The sequence below is a fragment of the Perognathus longimembris genome, chromosome 4 (assembly GCF_023159225.1).
Source record: "Perognathus longimembris pacificus isolate PPM17 chromosome 4, ASM2315922v1, whole genome shotgun sequence".
In the NCBI taxonomy this organism is placed as follows: Eukaryota; Metazoa; Chordata; class Mammalia; order Rodentia; family Heteromyidae; genus Perognathus; species Perognathus longimembris.
This window is the reverse complement of record NC_063164.1, coordinates 42989034-43008152: the sequence shown is the minus strand read 5'-3', so window position 1 is coordinate 43008152 and position 19119 is coordinate 42989034. Positions and strand designations below refer to the sequence as shown.

The following is a 19119-nucleotide window of genomic DNA, read 5'->3' as shown; positions in this document are numbered from 1 at the left end:
ACAATAGCCAAGATGTGCCATCAACCTAGAAGCCTGTTGACAGATGAGGGCAGAAAGAAACTACGGTATCTACACAATGGAATGTTGTTCTACCACAGAAAAAAATGCATCCTGCCATTTGCTACAACCTAGATGACATAGTTAAGCTAGGCTTAGAGACATGTGACATGTTTTCTCACTCATGTGGAAAAGCTAAAATAGTAGATTCCATTGATGTAGAAAAGGTATCACCAAGATGCCTAGAAGAGGATCAAGGAATAAGGATAAAAGGAGGTTGGAGCATCGCACTGGTAGCTCATGCCTCAGGAGTCTGAGATCTGAGGATTGTGATTTAAAACCAGCCCAGGCAGAAAAGTCCATGAGACTTTTATCTCCACTAAACTACACAGAAAAAGCAGGAAGCGGAGCTGTAGCTCAAGTGGTAGAGCACTCACCTTGAGCAAAAGCTCAGCTACAGCTCCCAGGACCTGAGTTCAAGCCCCAGGACTGGAACCACAAAAAAGAAAAAAAAAAAAAAAAAGAGGCTGGAGATAACAGGTACTAAAACACAGTTACATATAATAGCAATGAGCATTAATGACCTAGAGCCCAGCATGGTAACTATAGTCCAAACAATTATGGTTTGTAAAGAACTAGAAGAGACAGGGTTTCAAGAATCTCTACAGTGGGCTGGGGATATGGCCTAGTGGCAAGAGTGCTTGCCTCGTATACATGAAGCCCTGGGTTCAATTCCCCAGCACCACATATATAGAAAACAGCCAGAAGTGGCACTGTGGCTCAAGTGGCACAGTGCTAGCCTTGAGCAAAAGGAAGCCAGGGACAGTGCTCAGGCCCTGAGTCCAAGGCCCAGGACTGGCAAAAAAAAAAAAGAATCTCTACAGAAACAAATAATTATGTAATGCTAATTATTCTAATTTGGTCATTTCACATTCTATACATGTATCAAATGATGATGTTCTATTCCATAAACCCATATATCTACTAATGACAAAGGAATTTGAAGCAAGTCTATTTCCTGCTTCTTTTTTTTTCTTTCAAATTTTTATTATCAAACTGATGTACAGAGGTTACAGTTTCATATGTTAGGCATTGGATACATTTCTTGTACTGTTTGTTACCTTGTCCCTCATACCCCCCTCCCTCCTCCCCCTTTCCCTTTCCCCCCCTGAGGTGTTCAGTTCACTTACACCCAACAGTTTTGCAAGTATTGCTTTTGTAGTTGTTTGTCTTTTTTTACCCTGTGTCTCTCAATTTTGGTATTCCCTTTCAATTTCCTAGTTCCAATACCAGTATACACGGTTTCCAATATACTCAGATAAGATTACAGAGATAGTGTAGGTACAACCACAGGAAGGTGATACAAGAACATCAAGAGACTTCTCTGATGAGGAAATGAGAATGGCCAAGAGACATATGAAAAAATGCTCTACATCACTGGCCATAAAAGAAATGCAAATCAAAACAACATTGAGATTCCTTCTCACCCCAGTAAGAATGTCATATATCAAGAAAACTAACAATAACAATTGTTGGAGGGGATGTGGCCAAAAGGGAACCCTACTTCATTGTTGGTGGGAATGTAAACTGGTTCAGCCACTCTAGCAAGCAGTATGGAGATTCCTCAGAAGGCTAAATATAGAACTCTCCTATGACCCAGCAGCCCCACTTTTGGGTATCTATCCAAAAGAACACAAACAAAATCACAGTAATGCCACCAGCACAAAATGTTCATCGCAGCACAATTTGTCATAGCAAGAATCTGGAACCAACCCAGGTGCCCCTCAGTAGACGAATGGATCAGGAAAATGTGGTACATATACACAATGGAATTTTATGCCTCTATCAGAAAGGATGACATTGTCCCATTTGTAAGGAAATGGAAGGACTTGGAAAAAATTATACTAAGTGAAGTGAGCCAGACCCAAAGAAACATGGACTCTATGGTCTACCTTATTGGGAATAATTAGTACAGGTTTAGGCAAGTCATAGCAGAGCATCACAAGAGCCCAATAGCTATACCCTTATGAACACATAAGATGATGCTAAGTGAAAGGAATTCCATGTTATGGAAACAATTGTTATATCAGAGTTGTAACTACTTTCAACATCCCATGTGTATTTCCTGCTTCTTACATCAACCTTCTAGAGTGTCATATAGAAAAATAAAGGAATATTTGCTTGCAATAAATTAATATTTGGGGGTATACAGACTATTACTAAACTCCAAATAAGAGAAACCTTAAAATGCCAAATTATAACTCCAGCATATGGGGGCTAAGCGTGTAACTCAGTTTATATGCAGGTATGAGGATCAGGCTTCCATCAACAGCAACAAAAAATAAGCAAAATTTTCAAAAGGCAAATTTTAAAATATTGATATAATTTATATATGACAAACAAGCTTATTTCATAAAAATAGAGAATTCTAAATTAAGAGAAATTAAACACCAAAAGTATGTGTAAGATCTTTCTGCAAGTGACCTTTCTTATGATCCCTAAATATCATGACTCCCCAAATTCTGCTTATGATGCCATTAATTGTGAGAAATTAAAAGAAAATGAGAAATTTTTACTTCTTTTTATCTCTATCATAATATTATTGAATGGCAGTTGCACTTACATCAAATTACATAATCACATATGTGTGTATATGTGTATGCTTAGATATATAGTGTGTGCATGTATGACTACTTTGTAATACAAACCTCAGCCCAAGTAAACTTCATTCCTGGCAACAAAATCCTCATACAAAGGGACACCTGATGCTTGCTTAGAAGAGGAAACTTGAAACTCTTATTTAGGTCGGAGGAAGTCACCAAGACTGGTATGAGAACACCAGCTCTCATGTAGGGAAGCAGTCTCCACACCCTGTGTGTGATTCAAGCCATCCATCACAGTGGCCCTTCATTGCACAGGTACACTGGGGATACTCATCCTTCCCTTGAAATTCCCCATGCTTTGTCACAGGTGGCACAAAAATCAAAACTTCAATCACTGAAGAAAATTGATAGGAAAGCCTCCTTCTCTGTTTTCCTAACATGGAGAAATTCAAATGTAAAAAGGAATTTAATTTCTTTGACCAAGCAGGGTCTCATCACTTTCTGGAGTCAATTTTCATTGTCATATAGGTAATATTCAGAAGGCTGTTGTCAAGGGAAAAGCGTCCTAAAATTAGATCTACCAGCTTTGTTTACTTTGCACGGATGGTCATGCTTTTAACAACCTCTTCTGTTTTGGAGAGGAAAAAACACAACCTAGTAACGAAATGCAAAGGAGCTCACAGAGGTCTCCTATGAAGTTAAAAAACAAAAGTAGCTATATAAATATATATTCATTTTGCAAATTGTATCTCTTGTGTAAGATGGTCTACACATATATATTGGTTATGTGATTCTTTTCTTTCTTTTTTTTTTTTTTTGGTTGAGGGGAAGTCCTGGCGCTTAGACTCAGGTCCTGAGCACTGTCCCTGGCTTCTTTTTGCTCAAGGCTAGCACTCTGTCACTTGAGCCACAGCACCACCTCTGGCCTTTTGTATATATGTGGTGCTGAGGAATCGAACCCAGGGCTTCATGTAGATGAGGCAAGCACTCTTGCCACTAGGCCATATTCCCAGCCCTCGTTATGTGATTATTTTCTTTGAGAAGAGCAAAAAAGTCAATCATTACCCTTTCTTCACTACCCATTTTCATGCCCAGGTCTCCAATTACTCAACTTGAATCTCATGTGCTGACAAGGTTTAAGGCTTTTAGAGGCCCTTGAAGCCCAGTTCCCCCTCCTTTCACCCATTGCACTTAGATTTTCCAACAAAATTTGAGCTGCGTAAAGCTGGTGCTGCGTATGTTCTGTCAGGGCACCTAGGGGACTGAGCTCATCAAACATGGGACCCCTGGTGCCTGTCACATCATCACACTCATCCCTACCGCTCTCTGGTGACCAATCCACCTTCTACTGTCTCTGCATATGCCATTCTCCATCTCCCCTGCCCACTCTCTGCACATAACCTCTCATTTCACTTTACTAAGAATATATAAAAATCACCAGTTTGTCATCTACCTATGTATAAATAAACCCCTTCTATTTACTGTTTTTTTCATCTCACGATTTCTTCTTTCTTATGCCATTTTTTTTCATTTTTTTAGATTCTTTCCAATCAATAATCCCAAGAGAAATCACTAATCATATGGCCTGATCTTTGTTTTTGTTTGATTTGGGTTTTGGAAACAAGATCTTACTATGTAGGCCAAACTGGACTCAAACACATGATCCTCCTGCCTTAGCCTCCAGAAACTGAGATTACAGGCATGTCACTAACATGCCCAGTTTCTGCCACCTTACATTTATGACTAATTTTACAGAAAGCATTACAAGGTTAATTGTAATACATTTAGCCTACTTCTGCATCTCTAATCCTCTCTTCTTACTCCTGGAAGGATTTTTGTTCTCATGATTTCATTGAGAGTGTTTGCCAAGATGGCTGAAGACCTCCTCAACACAAATACCAATAGCCAAGGCCCAGTCCATGTTACATGACCTCTGTTACCTTTTCTGATGGCCTCACTAAGCTTTGGTCATCTCTTCAACTGTTCCAAGTTTCACTCCTGGAGATTTCCTCTGGGGCTATGATACATCTATACATTTACTATCTCAAAATTTACATGCAGCTAGAAGTGGACTTCTGCATATTTGTTAAGGTCACTTGAATGTCAAATGGGTATTCCAAAATTCTGTCATGCTTATCATTACACTTGAGTTCCTAGAATAATGTAGGAATGCTCTCTATATGACCAGTGAATGAATATATGTTGAGTGAACAAGAAAATTAATTTGCATTAAGTCAGCTGAGTTTGATTAGTGAAATAATATCAATCCTGCTTTCTAAAACACCCCAAGTTTTGCAAGTGTCAGTATAGTCTGGATGATATTAGGCTAAACTTTCTTTTTCTTAATGATTCATTCTTAAGATAGCTCTAATCAGTGACTAAGATTATCAAAATGTGACTCACACTGTGTAAATTAGTGTTTACTTCTATGCCCTGAAACATGTACTTAACAATATAACCTGAATTTATCAAGGAGAATGTTTTCACTTGTATAATTTTATTGCAAACTTAAATACTTTCTCTTTCTAAAGAGTTCAAGATAACTTGCTGGACACCCCAGTAACTCGTACTTGTAATTCTACCTACTCAGAAGACTGAGCTCTGAGCATCATGGTTTGAAGCCAGCCTGAACAGGAAATTCCATGAGTCTCTTACTACTAAGTAACCACCAAAAAGCCAAAATGAACCTATGGTTCTTGAGCAAAGAAGCTCAGGGCCCTGAATTCAAGCCCCAGTAAAAGCACAAAGAAAGGAAACAAACCACAGATGACTTGGGAATGCATTTCTAATTCCAAAGTGCCCTGAAGTGATTTTAAAGCATTTCCTAATATCTTAGGTACTATCAGTCAATACACCAAATTATCTTAAAAAATAGTACATATTACACAAATTTAGTGTACAATTACAAATAAAATATATGTGTATAAAAGTAAATAAATAATTTTTGCAATAATAATTCTCACTTAGTAGCCAATTTATGCTAAAGAAGTAAAATAAAAATATTGTCTCATGTAAAAGAAAGTATATATTAAAAAGTCATTGAGGGGGCTAGGGATATGGCCTAGTGGCAAGAGTGCCTGCCTCAAATACATGAGGCCCTGGGTTCGATTCCCCAGCACCACATATACAGAAAATGGCCAGAAGTGGCGCTGTGGCTCAAGTGGCAGAGTGCTAGCCTTGAGCAAAAAGAAGCCAGGGACAGTACTCAGGCCCTGAGTCCAAGCCCCAGGACTGGCCAAAAAAAAAAAAAAAAAAAAAAAATTCATTGAGGAATATAGTCTTGAGAATATTTCAGTGTCTTAAACTGGATATTATAATTTTGGTTGTAAATTTAATTTCAGAACATTCTTAGTCATTAATCACATATGAGACCCTTAATCCATGATTTCATATAGACAGATTATCTTTTAGAGAGAAACATCTTTTAATACACATTTTTGAAACCTTCATTGTGAACTGAAATTCAATTTTCATGACCCCACAAAGTCAGAGAACAAATATTTAACTGTCAATTTGAAAATGTTGGCTTTAGTTCAAACCTTGTTATACACCATGGTTTTGATTGTCTGATAAAAATGAAAGTCAAGAACTACTTTAAAAATCACTACTCAATTACTTTGAAATTTTTTCAAGTTAACTCACTTTATACTTGTAAGTTTCTCTTTGAAGCAGAGGATTCGCCTTCAACTTAATAATAGACAAGAAACTGGAGCCTAGACACAAATACTGAACTATTTCGCCTGACTGCTTCCAAACTCAGTATAGTTACTTCTTTCTGCACGACTTACTACTGTAGAAAATTCAGCAGAGTTATGCTTAGGGAATACGTATGTATACCCCAGTTTGCATGCTCCAAGAATTCCCTAGGTGGCCTTGAGGCCATAAGATGCCTTCAGAGCATCTACTAATTATGAAAAGATGTTTTCAACATAGTCTTGGTTATTTACCAGTATCATGAAAAAGGAATTTGAGTTTTCCTGGTTATAAGTTGTAATATACTTTGAAAATTAGAATCTTGAGCAAGAGATCTAGTAAGTCGATGTCTAGACCTACTCTGTAATGTACCCATTATGTGTGTTATAAGGTTTAACATTTCTCTTAAGTCTTAACTCTCCACAAAGGAAGAAATAAAAAGTATAAAAAGCAAGCATACTGTTTTATACATAATCATACTTCTGAAACAACTTACAATAGCAGCAACCATTTGTAGGTGGATTTAGCTCCCTGGGTAATTTTCATCCCTCCAAGAAAACTGTCTACCAATCTAAGTTCCACTGGACAAAGCTTACTTTTTTATGTTGTTTTTGTTTTCTCTATGTACCACTCTCCACATGACATCTGCAGTAGCATTTCCAATAATCCCTACTGGTCAGATTTGTCTGAAAGTTCATTTTCTATTTCTCCAGAATCAGCTCAAAGAAACTCCACAGAACTTACTTGACCCTTCATCCTGAATTTATGTTGCTGCTGAACTATTGTCACTTTTACTGATTCTGTCATTTAATGGTAAAGTGGTGACATTTGGTCTGATTACTGTTCTCTGTTACACTAAGCTGTTATTAAGGTCTTACTTCCTAACATCTACTATGTTGGGCACATAAGATGCAATAAAAAACACAAGGGTCCTCTCTTTTTCCCAAAGAAAGAAGAAAGCAAGATAATTAAAGTTAAAGAAGTAATACAAGAAAGAAAAATTAAGCAAACAAATAGGTAAAGGTCAATTTGAATACCTGGAAGAGTCATCTGATATGATGTCAGAAAATATGGAGTATTTCTGTGAATTTAAAGATACTTTGATTATGTCTCAATGTTTTCACCTGGTCTTTTAGAAATTGAGTTGCAACATGATCACATTCTCTCAAAAAATACTTCCCTATCTTTTTTTTTGTTGTCAGTCATGGGGCTTGTACTTAGGGCCTGGTCACTCTGTCCTGGAGTTTTTTCACTCAAGGCTAGAGCTTTCCCACTTTGAGCCACAGTTCCACTTCTAGCTTTCTTAAATCAAAAATTAGAAAATGCTTCTGAAGTCATGAATGAAGAAATAGGCCACACTTCTCTTACCAGTCCTACATCTGCAAAGATAATCTTATATTGCATGGTTTGAATAACAGGAGAAATATATAGGTAGGGAACAATAGGATTCAACACTCTTTTCTCCTTTCTTTTTGTAGTTGCAAAGAAGAGTACTAGAAGACTGGGTGGGAACTGGGCCTTCCCATGCCCTGTATGACCTGTTGTCAGGGCAACAGGAGGTGTGGAGCCCTGGCCTTTCCAGTGCCTGTTGCTAAGGTAACAAGACTGGAATCATCTTTACTATGCAGCTTCCCTGCCTTATTCTATGCATCTCTTCTCCTGATGGGAAATTATATTATATTAATAAGTATAAAAATGGACTGAAATCTAAGAGCAATACATTTTCAATACACAGAACACTAACAAAGCAGGTTATGGGAGAAATATTATAAGTTGATACTTATGGTGATAGTGAAAATAATGTGGTGGAGAGTTTTATTCTACTGGTTGTCTAAAAATAAATAAATAAATAGACCTCTAAAATATTTTCTACTTGTTGCTTAGACAAAAGGAAATAAATGATAGATAGTGAGAGAGAAAGAAATAGAATAAGTAGAAAAATTGTGGAAACCAGAAGATTATAAGAAAAATATTTAGAGGCTAAGAGTAGATGGTAAGTTTCTGATAGATTAGTATCAATCTTTGTTGTGTAATAAATTTAGTGGTACATAACATAAACATCATTTTCTCACATAGCAAAGGCTGTCCACACTTACTTGGTGAGTTGATGTTGAGAGGCCTCTCTGCAGGTTTGGGTTATGCTTGATTATGCATGTGAATAGGCTTGACTAGGCTTCTTCCCATACTGGTGTGAGAGTTCCAAAAAGCAGCAAAACTGCAGATCACAAGCCTCTTCCCAGCTGCGTGGGGCACATTTGCTAAGAACCCTTTGGCCAAAGCAAATTGCATAACCAAGGGTCAGTATGGAAGGGGTTATCCAAAAGTATTAAGATCAGTAATTGTTACAATAAACCACATGGAAAAGTTTCTAAAAAATAAGGATTTGGTGGAAAACTTGCAATCTTGATGCAGAGAATCTTAATGTTGGAGAATAAATGATCAATAATGCCATGCAAATAAAGTTGTTTGCATTCAAGCTAGCAAGAAGTGCTTGAAATTTTGTCAGTATTGGAAGTTAAAAAGGAGCTCCAATATCCCTATACTAACCATCTCCAAGCATACACTAAGAAAAGATACAGTTTATATTCTCTTTGGGAAATAAAACAGAATAAAATTTACTACACTGATTTTTCTGAAATAAACAAAAGAAAGAACAGCTGCTCATTTTACTTTAGGGAAAAAACATTCCTACATGCTTAAAAACCTCTTATAACAAGGAACAGTGGGGGGTAGTGTAGCCAGCACAAAATACCTAGTCTTTAGTCATTAAAATTCATGGGTTTATTTTTATTGGTAAACACAAATCTTCAGGGACATTAATTCTGTGCAGGGTTTTCTTTATCTGTTTGGAGTACCAAAGGCCAAATAAATTAGAGTAGTTTTTCAATGGTCCAAGCACTGAAAGATTTAGGAAAATTTTAAATTTCCCTTCCAGTATTCATTAAGATTACTATTTGGACATAAATTAAAGAGGTAATGGCAGTACATATCCTAGGGAAAGGAAAATTGATCTGGGGAATTCTTGACATCTAAAGCACATGCCAAGCACTAACTCTCTTTTGTTATCAAGTTCCCAGTATGCAAAACTAGGCAAGCAGATGGCAGGACTACTGGGAAATCAAAATAAGGAAATCGTTTTTAACTCTTGAAATGTCACTTTTGATAAAATCTTAAGTGTTAAGTGGAAATATCCAAGTCAATGTTAAACAGGTTGAGGAAGGGCCCAGGACTCTAGCTCTAAATGCATTCATTACACAGTGTCATGGAGGTCCAGGTTGCTAATCAGAAAAAAAAAAAAAAATTGGATTTGATTGACTGAAAAATACAGATCAAAATACAAGGCTTTCAGAAAATCTAGGGCACAAAAAACTAAAAGGTACGATTATTAGCATGACTTAGTTATGAGGTACTTTTAAACTAATAAAAATGTGGCTGAAAAACTAGTTATGAAGGGTTTTTTTTTTTATCTTTCTCCAAATGCAATATTGAGTGAACTCTTAAAAAGCCCACTTTTAGGCAGAATATAATTAGCACACAATTGCTTTCCTGGCTTAAGTTTTTTTTTATATATTGTTCTAAGTTATAGAGGTCTCCCTTCACCACAAGAATGTTGTGAATACCATGCTTATGCAAAGTTTAGGTCGTTCTTTTTGTTGTTGTTTTGTTTTGTTATTGTGGGTTGTGGAGCTTGAACTTAGGGCCTGGGCACTGTCCCTGAGCCTTTTGTGCAAAAGGTTAGCGCTCTACCATTGAGCCACAGTGCCACTTTGGTTTTTGAGTAGTTAACTGAGTATAAGAGTCTCATGGGGAGTATTCTGCCCCAACTGCCTTCAAACTACAATCCTCAGATCTCAGCCTCTGGAGTAGCTAGTACTACAGGCATGAGTCACCGGCATCTGGCCAAATTTAGGGAGTTTTCTAGTGGTGGTAACGGGGAGGGTGATGACAGAGCTAGAACCCATGACTTCAAGCACAGTAAACGAGTGCACTACCATTGAGCTACTCCCGAATACAGGTTTAGTTGAGGCCAAATTGTTTATTTCTCCGGAACCCTTTAGTGCTTAGATATTTTGACTACTTTTTCATGAGTCATTATTAAATTACTTGAGAATCTACAAATATCAAAATTGCCCATACCAAAAACTATCTATATGCTTGAGTACATATGGGAACTTTTAGTAAAATTTTACATTTTTAATATTTTGCAAAATATAAAATAAATATTTACATGGCTTCAAGAGAATATAACTTAAATGAGAAACAAAAAGGGTCTTAAATGTTATTTTTGTGCCTCTAATGACCCCTTATCATTTTCATGTCTTAGCTATACTTATGCCTAATACTTGCTTAGATCAGCTAAGTAAAAGATGGTTTGTTTCACACAGCAATTTCTTAAGAAGTCAGCTTCATTGTGATTTAGTAAGGAAAGATGCAAAAAAATTATTTTTCAAACCAGAGTGACTCAGGAGATCAATGTAACCTTATGACTCAGACCAATCTACCCTTAAGTCATACATGACTATGAAGACCTAAATGAACTCCATTCTGAGGCTATCATAACAAGGTGGAGGAAAGAGCCAAGGGAAAGCCTTGTTTCTTCATCTTGACAACCATACCCACTGATTGTCATAAGACACACATGTAAGATGTATAAAATTCTATTTCTATATGAACATGATTAATAACAATAACCAGGACTTACTGAATACTGGATACCAATTTTACACAATGTACAAGCATACATTTATTTAGTCCTTCAACACCCATGAGATAGTAATATTATTATGTCCATCTTTAAAAGTAAAAACTGAAGGACTGAAAAATCAAAGAGCATGGAGAAGAGCATAGAAATTTATCAAGGAGAAAGCACAAACATTCTTCTATAACATTAGAAATAAATCTATTATTCCTCAAGCTCACAGTCTGGCAATGACACTGATAAGTTTGGATAGGTAAGCCAGGGTTAGTTGGAAGTAGAGTTAGTTCTTCAGTGGATGAGGACAAAGACTACGTCACTCCAATGTGTGAAAGATTGATCTACACTGGTCTCAACTACTACTGACTGGGGAAAGGGGGGGAACAGGGGGAGGGAGGAAGGCTGGAATGAGAAAGGATAGTAATGATATATAGATAGATATATATGTGTACACACATATGTAATCATATATCATAAATACATATATATCTCATATATTATATATCATATATCATTACATATTATCATATATCATTATATATATTACAATATACATAAAGTGCCATTTTATTATTGTACAGAAGCCTGTTTTAATTTCCTATTGCCATTGCCACAAATTTACACAAGCTTAGTGGCTTGAAACAAACAAATCGTCTGCAATTCTGTGGGTCAAAAAATCAGATGAAAGTTTCATTGACCTGAAGTCCAAGTGGTAGCAGGAGCTCATTCTCCTAGAGACCCTAGAAGGAGAATATTCTTGTTTGTTCTAGCTTTTCTAGGTTTCTCATGTTTCTTAACCCAATACCCCCATCTTCATTGTTTGCAAATGGAAGTCAAGTCCTTATACTGCAGCTACTCTGACCTCCTGTTCCTCTCTTCCATTTTCAAGAACCACTGAGATGATATTGGACTCACTTGGGTGATCCAGGTTACCATCCCTATTTGAAAGTCGGTTGGTTAGCAATGCTGTCCCCCTCTGCTGCCTTCCTTCTCTTCTGGAGCTAGAATGTGGACATGTCTAAGGTGATAATTACATTTTGTGCCCAAAGTCTCATGAACTAATTTTGAAGAACACACCACTCTAGATCCTTTTTTGGTAATTGGGCAATGTTTTTGTTCTGGAAGCAATGTGAATAAAAGCTGTTGTGCTAGGCAAATCTATGCTCAAACCCATACTCCACCAGATATTATATGTATTAACTAAGTAGACACACTTACTTCTGGATATTTTTAGTTATAAATAAGAATACAAATATTTTATACTTTTACTTTCTAATCAGTAAATGATAATCATATATTACTATCTTCCATTTTCTCTACTCCTATGCCAGCTCTGAACAGATTTCAAATTCTTCAACTTGGCTTTTAGCTCTATATTGGCAACCTGAGCAATAAGTCAAATTCCATAGTTAGTCAATATGAGAGCCAGAGATTTATTCTATTATGATATTGATCAATTGGTTGATTTAAAACTACTCATAGTAATGTATGCTGTAAGTATGCCAACTATTGTGCTAGGTGCTAGGGATCTAAGACTAGCCAGAACAAAGAGAACTTGGCTCTTGCACTCAAAAGCCATGAATCAGGGGTTGGAGGCATGGCTTACATGCTAGGGCACCTGCCAATGAATATAAAAGTTCAGACAGTGATTTCAAGTCCCAGTTTTGGAGGAAGAGAAAAAAGGTTTGTGGACCACTAGGAAAGATGGATTTTTGTTATGAAAAATGGGCCATTTTATTAATAAATACAGGAACTAACCTATAATGAGAGCCAGTATGGACTTTCTTTTCTTTTCTTTTCTTTTTTTCATTACTTATTTATTGTCAAAGTGATGTTCAGAGGGGTTACAGTCTCATACGTAAGGCAGTGGGTACAGTTCTTGTAAAATTTGTTACCTCCTCCCACATTTCCCCCCTCTACTCTCCTCCTTTCCCTCTCCCAGTTGTTCAGTTGGTTTACACCAAATGGTTCTGTAAGTATTGCTTTTGGAGTTGTTTGTCTTTTTATCCTTTCTTAATAAGTTAAATTCAAATAGAGATCTTTGAGCATTTCTTCTTCATAGGATCTTGTTAACATGTAAGTGAGACAACTCTTCCTAATAAGGAAAACCCTAAGCTCTGTAAAAAATTTACTTGGATTGGACTGCATTGTGTATAATGTTGCTTTGCTTCATCCTAAACTTTGATTCTAGTCCTGGAATACAATGCTAATCCCCCTTACCTTTTACAGTGTTTCCTGCTTTTACTCTAAATATATATTTCTGCTACATCTTCTTAGGAATGAGTACGTAGGCAACTTCCTGTGAGGACTGGGGAGGAAATACCTCTCACTGGAATTAAAAAGAAACCATCCTTTCACCTCTTCTCTACAATTTTCCCTCCACTGCTGATAAACAGCTCACCACTAATCAGAGACAATAAAAGGAAAGAAGTCCAATTTGATAGCTATAAGTTGTTACATTCACACATCCAGATTTTAATACCTGGTCAGTTTTCTAAATAGGAGAAAGTAGGAAGTATGTATCTAAACGTGCAAAATTAACTATTAGAATTAAATTAATCTCCATTTGAAATTAAGACAGGTTCAATCCCATTTATAAACCTGAAGGAACTGGCAACAAGTACTCAAAATTGTGAATATTACCATTTTGTAGTTTATGGTTTCAAGCAATTCAAATTTCTTTCTTGTTGAACAACTAACATAATACTTCAATTTAGTTTTTTCTACAACTTCAAATGATTTTCATTGAAATTTCTGAAAGTGCAAGTCACCTTTTACTTTTAATTCTTAGAACAGTATCAATGACCGGAAAAGGCAGCACTAATGTTTTTAAATAAGTTTCATTGTTTTTAATCCATAGCTTAGAGTACTTTGTACATTTAGAGAGGGAAAGAAGCAACAGTATCAGGGCATAAAAAGACACTATTTCCAAAACCAAAAAGAAACATTCCTCCTAATTGATAAAACTTCCACATAGGAAGCAATATATTGAGAATCCTACAAAACACATAGGCAGTGACCTTCCTTCATATGTCAAAGTCAGTCTATGTTCAGAGTCAAAAGAAACTTCTCAACAAGAAATTCCAACTGGTGTTGAAATGGTATGAGTAATTGGAAATATTTTTCAAGTTAAAGAATTGGTAACTTGTTGATAAGTATGAATCCTTTAAATATAGCTTATTAAAACTTGACATTATAGTAATTTGCTTGTATCTCCACTAGCATGAATGGAGAGTCATAGTGTAGAATCTAAACCACCATACTGACAAATTATTGGTAGCAGATGAGTTGAAGATGGCTAAAGAAAAAAGTACTAACTATGGAAGAAAATTAATTAAGTATGGAATTCTATATCAGAATGGAAATAGGATATAATTTCACCTTACTCTGAAAAGGAATTAGAGATTTTTAGCCTACCATATGGTATTTCAAATATATAAAAGAGCTTTAGAAAGTTTAATGTAAGGGGCTGGGGATATAGCCTAGTGGCAAGAGTGCCTGCCTCGGATACACGAGGCCCTAGGTTCGATTCCCCAGCACCACATATACAGAAAACAGCCAGAAGCGGCACTGTGGCTCAAGTGGCAGAGTGCTAGCCTTGAGCAGGAAGAAGCCAGGGACAGTGCTCAGGCCCTGAGTCCAAGGCCCAGGACTGGCCAAAAAAAAAAAAAGAAAGTTTAATGTAAGAATCAACTCAAGGATAGGAAAGAACTGTTATTTATCCTGTTTTATGCATGTTTTACAAAACTTAAAATATATTTCTGTCTACTCAAAGACTGTCCAAAATGTTATGTTATATGACAATCTCACAAGAGATTTTCTCAAATATCTGTCTTTACTGATTCATGTTTTCCATGTTTCAAATATAATTTGAACATATTTTTATTTTTAGCCTATTTTATTAATCTGGAAATATATATGCTATAAGCCCAGTGAAAAACAGAATCTTCTGCTAAATAAGGTAGTGTATTTGTAAAGTTAGATATTTAAAAGATCACTTACCAAACAACTATCTAATAGCCACCATTAAGTCTATCTTACCAAAAATAAGAACATCATTGCACAATTATCTGATAGTTTTAGTGAGTACCATGATTTTTAATTATCAATATTTAAAAGTAAGCTTCCAGGACTAGCAAGTTTCCTTAGCTGGCATCTGTTTGAGTCAATCTTGCATTTTAAATAGACAGGGCATTTTCAGCAGTGTAATAGGGAGTCCCTCACATGTCTGCTGTGAATGCAGACTACACAAAAGACCATAATTAAACAATTTGGTTGTCATTAGTCATGCAGATTTCAGATCTAGAGGCTCTTGCTTTGACAAGCAAAAGCCAAGAGTATTGAGAATGTCTTAAGTCAAATTACAAGTTAAAGTGATAATACCAAAATGCAAATTCATCCCCTTGTAATACAAAAGCAGTCATTTTAATAATGATTTTTTAAAATTATTAATGGTCATTTACTAGTGGCTTTATGTAGATATACCTTAAGATTAATTTAGCACACACAGATATTAATACACTCTACTATCTACCTTCTGGAACAAAATGACACATTGATCTTTGAGATAAAGTGAAAAATCAGATCATTTCGCTGTTGTTAGATGAACACAAAAATCACCTTTTAAGTTTCTTAAAGACATATACATAAACCCACCAACAGATAGCATCAAACATTAAAGTACAGAAAAACAGAAAAAATATAAACATCCTGTCCAGAAATGGAAAAAATATGAAAATAGCTTGTAATCTCTGTTATAGCTTTTCCAGTGCAGATGTTCATCCACTCATTAGATTAGAACACAAATCATCTGATGACTCCTAATGTTTAATTTGCATCTATGCTAATTAATTTTGTGAGCTGCTATTTGTTATGACAGGATTACTTCTCCAGAAAATAACCACACCAAAATAACTATAGCTTTTAAATCTTCAATGAATCTTTGAAACAGATTTCTCTGGCTTATTTAAATGCTGTAAAGATGGCTTCCTTTTTAAAAGTGATTCTTGGCTAAGTGTTGTTTGTATTATTAGTGCATCCTTTGTGCATTAGCTCCAGTAGTAAGAAAATATGCAGAGTGTATTAATTAAGTGAATACATACACACATAAATTGAGGAAAGTAGAAAGAAACTTTACCTCAAAAACAAAGTTGCATATAATTTTTATTCTGGAAAGGTAGATATCTCAAAACAATAACATCAGATTTGCCCATATACCACATTTTATAAAAACAATATGCATATACAGCCAGAGAAACACGAATCTTGAAAAATAATTCACAGTATGTGATTTTCTCCAATATTTTTTATAAAGAAGTAAATACTCTCCTTGCAATTGCAATGATCTGTAAATATACATATTTATATTTTTACCCAAGTGTTAGATCTGATTGATAAATTATGAGATCATTACAATAATATATATATTACTGTGCTGACAAAGCAGGAATTAGCACACACATCTGCAAAACAAAATACTTAAAGATGTCACTAACAAGTGGGCAACCCTGCAAATAAAGTCTGACTTGGGTAATCACATTTCGTGCTTGACATCAGTGCACAGCTCTTAACCCATCTTATTAAGGGCTATAGGCTGTGGGCTGTTCTGTATTCTCAGCAGCAAACAGAAGAATTAAAAGCCAAAATTCTAAGTTTGAATGGTACTAATGTTTTACCACATAAACATTTTTCTTATAGAAATATTATTTAAGACATAAAAAATAAATACAATGGAGTCAAAGGTGATAATCAAATTAATCCTACCTTTGTTCCCAAAACTTAGTTTCAGAAAGAAAATACATGTCTTATTTCTTTTCCTACTTAACTGGGAGAAATTTTATTTCAGCCAGTACCTAGCAAGCAGCTGTCTCATTACTTTGCTATGTGTCTACATCCTGTATCTAAATGGCACACAGAGAATGCATAAAAGATGTGTATAGTGTAACGATGAAGTGACTTCTTCCGGAGTTACCTTGCTTAACACAAAACGTGAAGGTACAATAATCTACCCAGACTTCAACAAGTTGTTAGCTGAGACAGACATGTTTTAGTTTTCAAGACAAAAAGAAAGAAAGAAAAAGAAAACTTAATGAAGGAAACACTAGTTCAGGAATACAGGTAGCATCCACAATTAGCCATGTCAGTAGTCAAATATTTGGGTTCAAAACAGTGCAGGACCAACCAAAAGCTTACTCACATTCCTTTCAGGCGTTGCCACATTTTTTCCGTCTGCGTTCCTATAAGGTACTTGTAAGTGGTGTCTGCCAGTTCTTCCATTTCTGTAGCGGTAGACCCCATGATGATGCTCCTAGGACAACACAGTTACAGTCAGTTTCAGCAGCCAGAACAAGCATTCCTTAGTCCACTACCAAGCTCAAACACGGATACACTAGCATTTCTTATCTATCAAAACAGTGTGGAGGTACAAAGCTGAGGGAAGCCTCTGCCACTGACAGGCATAGCTACTGCTTCCATCACCCCCCACCGAAGACAGCAGTATAAACAGATGCTCTAACCTCTCAGGAACAATCCACACATGGGAGCTGCTACTGTACCACTGACTGACTGAGAGCTAAGGCTGTGCCCCCAAAGCAGCTCATGTCTTACAGCTCCGTGCACTGAAGCAGATGAGAATTGCTACAGTTTACGAGCTCTATTATGCACGGGAGAAACGTGAGTGACTTTGGCGCTTTAGAAGCAGCTGAATTCCTCTCTACCAGCAGAAGGAGGGCAGGATGCAATAAGAAAACAGATGGTAGGAACCAATACCAGAAGCACCACCCTGAGGGGGAAAAAAAAAGGTGCCTGTCCTAAATGCTAAGGTATTTATCCTCTAATTCATCTACAAGCAACACTTAAAATATATCAGGATCCAAAAGTAAATGCAACACCCATGACTGATAACAAAGAGAAAAATAACATGTAGACCCATACAGAAGACACACCACAGAACTCCACAGGTTGTTTTAGGAGAGAATGCGTGCAGTAACTGATGCTGCAATCAGGCTGTTCACCTTCTCCTAGCAACTCCACTCCGTAGGTAACTGCTGATTCAGCCAAGGGATGCACGCCAGCTGCACCCAGCCCTCTCAGAGAATCCTTTATGGAGTTGCAAAATAAATAAAATGAAACAAGTGTGATGTGCGCAGGTGTGTGTGTGTTGATGGAAAAGGGAGTGTGTATATTTGTGTGTTACAGAGGGAAGGGGAGAGAAATTGATGCTGTGCTGCTTGTGCCTTTTAGAAAGAAAAGGAAAGTGGACATGGAAGGCATCAGAACTGAGTTGTCTGCCAAGCCCTGACACATGGTGAGCCAGCCGTCTTTGAAACAAGCACAGATCTTGAGATTAAGCTTCATAACAGCTCCTGCTATCCACAATTGCTAAGAAAGAGATGCTCAAAAGTTGGATCTCTTTATTACCAATGAGGGAAACCATACAGTCTGTGATTCTTTGGGTCTGGCTCACTTTACTTAGTATGACTTTTTTCCAAATATTACCTCTTCTTGTTTGTTGGGGGTGGGGGGGAATGGGGGGAAGTTCTATTACCTTACAGTTTAAGGTGAGGAATCATATTGAATATTTATTGAGAATTTGCAATGTGCCAGACTGTTTTCAAGGGTTAAACACATATTACATTTTTTAATTCTCACAAAAATGTATTAAGGTAAATAATATTCCCATTTAACAATTGGTGTAAATTAGAAACTCCAACATTCTCTGGTCTTAAAATCCATCTCTTAAAATAGGCAATATTATTAACAGAACTATTATTTTATTGACAGGATCTTCTAATATAAAACATCATATCTATCCAAATGACACCGATGCCATCTAGTACTCATTCATAATGTTTATACAAAAATCCCTTTGCAGAATTTTTAAAATATTTTTTCTTTTTTATTTTTCTTATTTGTTGTCAAAGTGATGTACAGAGAGATTACCGTTTCATACTTTAGGCCATGGGTACATTTCTTGTACTGTTTGTTACCTCTAACCTCTCTAGCTTAATCTCCCCTCCCCCTTTCCCTCTCCCCCCATGAGTTGCTCAGTTAGTTTACACCAAATGGTTTTGCAAGTATTGTTTTTGGAGTCGTTTGTCTTTTTATCCTTTGTCTCTCGATATTCCCTTT

General features: G+C 36.3%; 1 protein-coding gene across 1 annotated transcript in view; it reads right to left on the bottom strand.

Moving 5' to 3' along the window:
• Pde1a (phosphodiesterase 1A) overlaps positions 1-17296 on the bottom strand; it is a 286140-nt gene extending 268844 nt beyond the window's left edge. Inside the window, exon 1 of the mRNA XM_048345137.1 lies at positions 17186-17296. Coding sequence (XP_048201094.1) covers positions 17186-17286 — 101 coding nt within the window. The 5' untranslated portion in view covers positions 17287-17296. The remainder of the gene's footprint in view (positions 1-17185) is intronic.
• Between the last annotated feature and the right edge of the window lie 1823 nt (positions 17297-19119).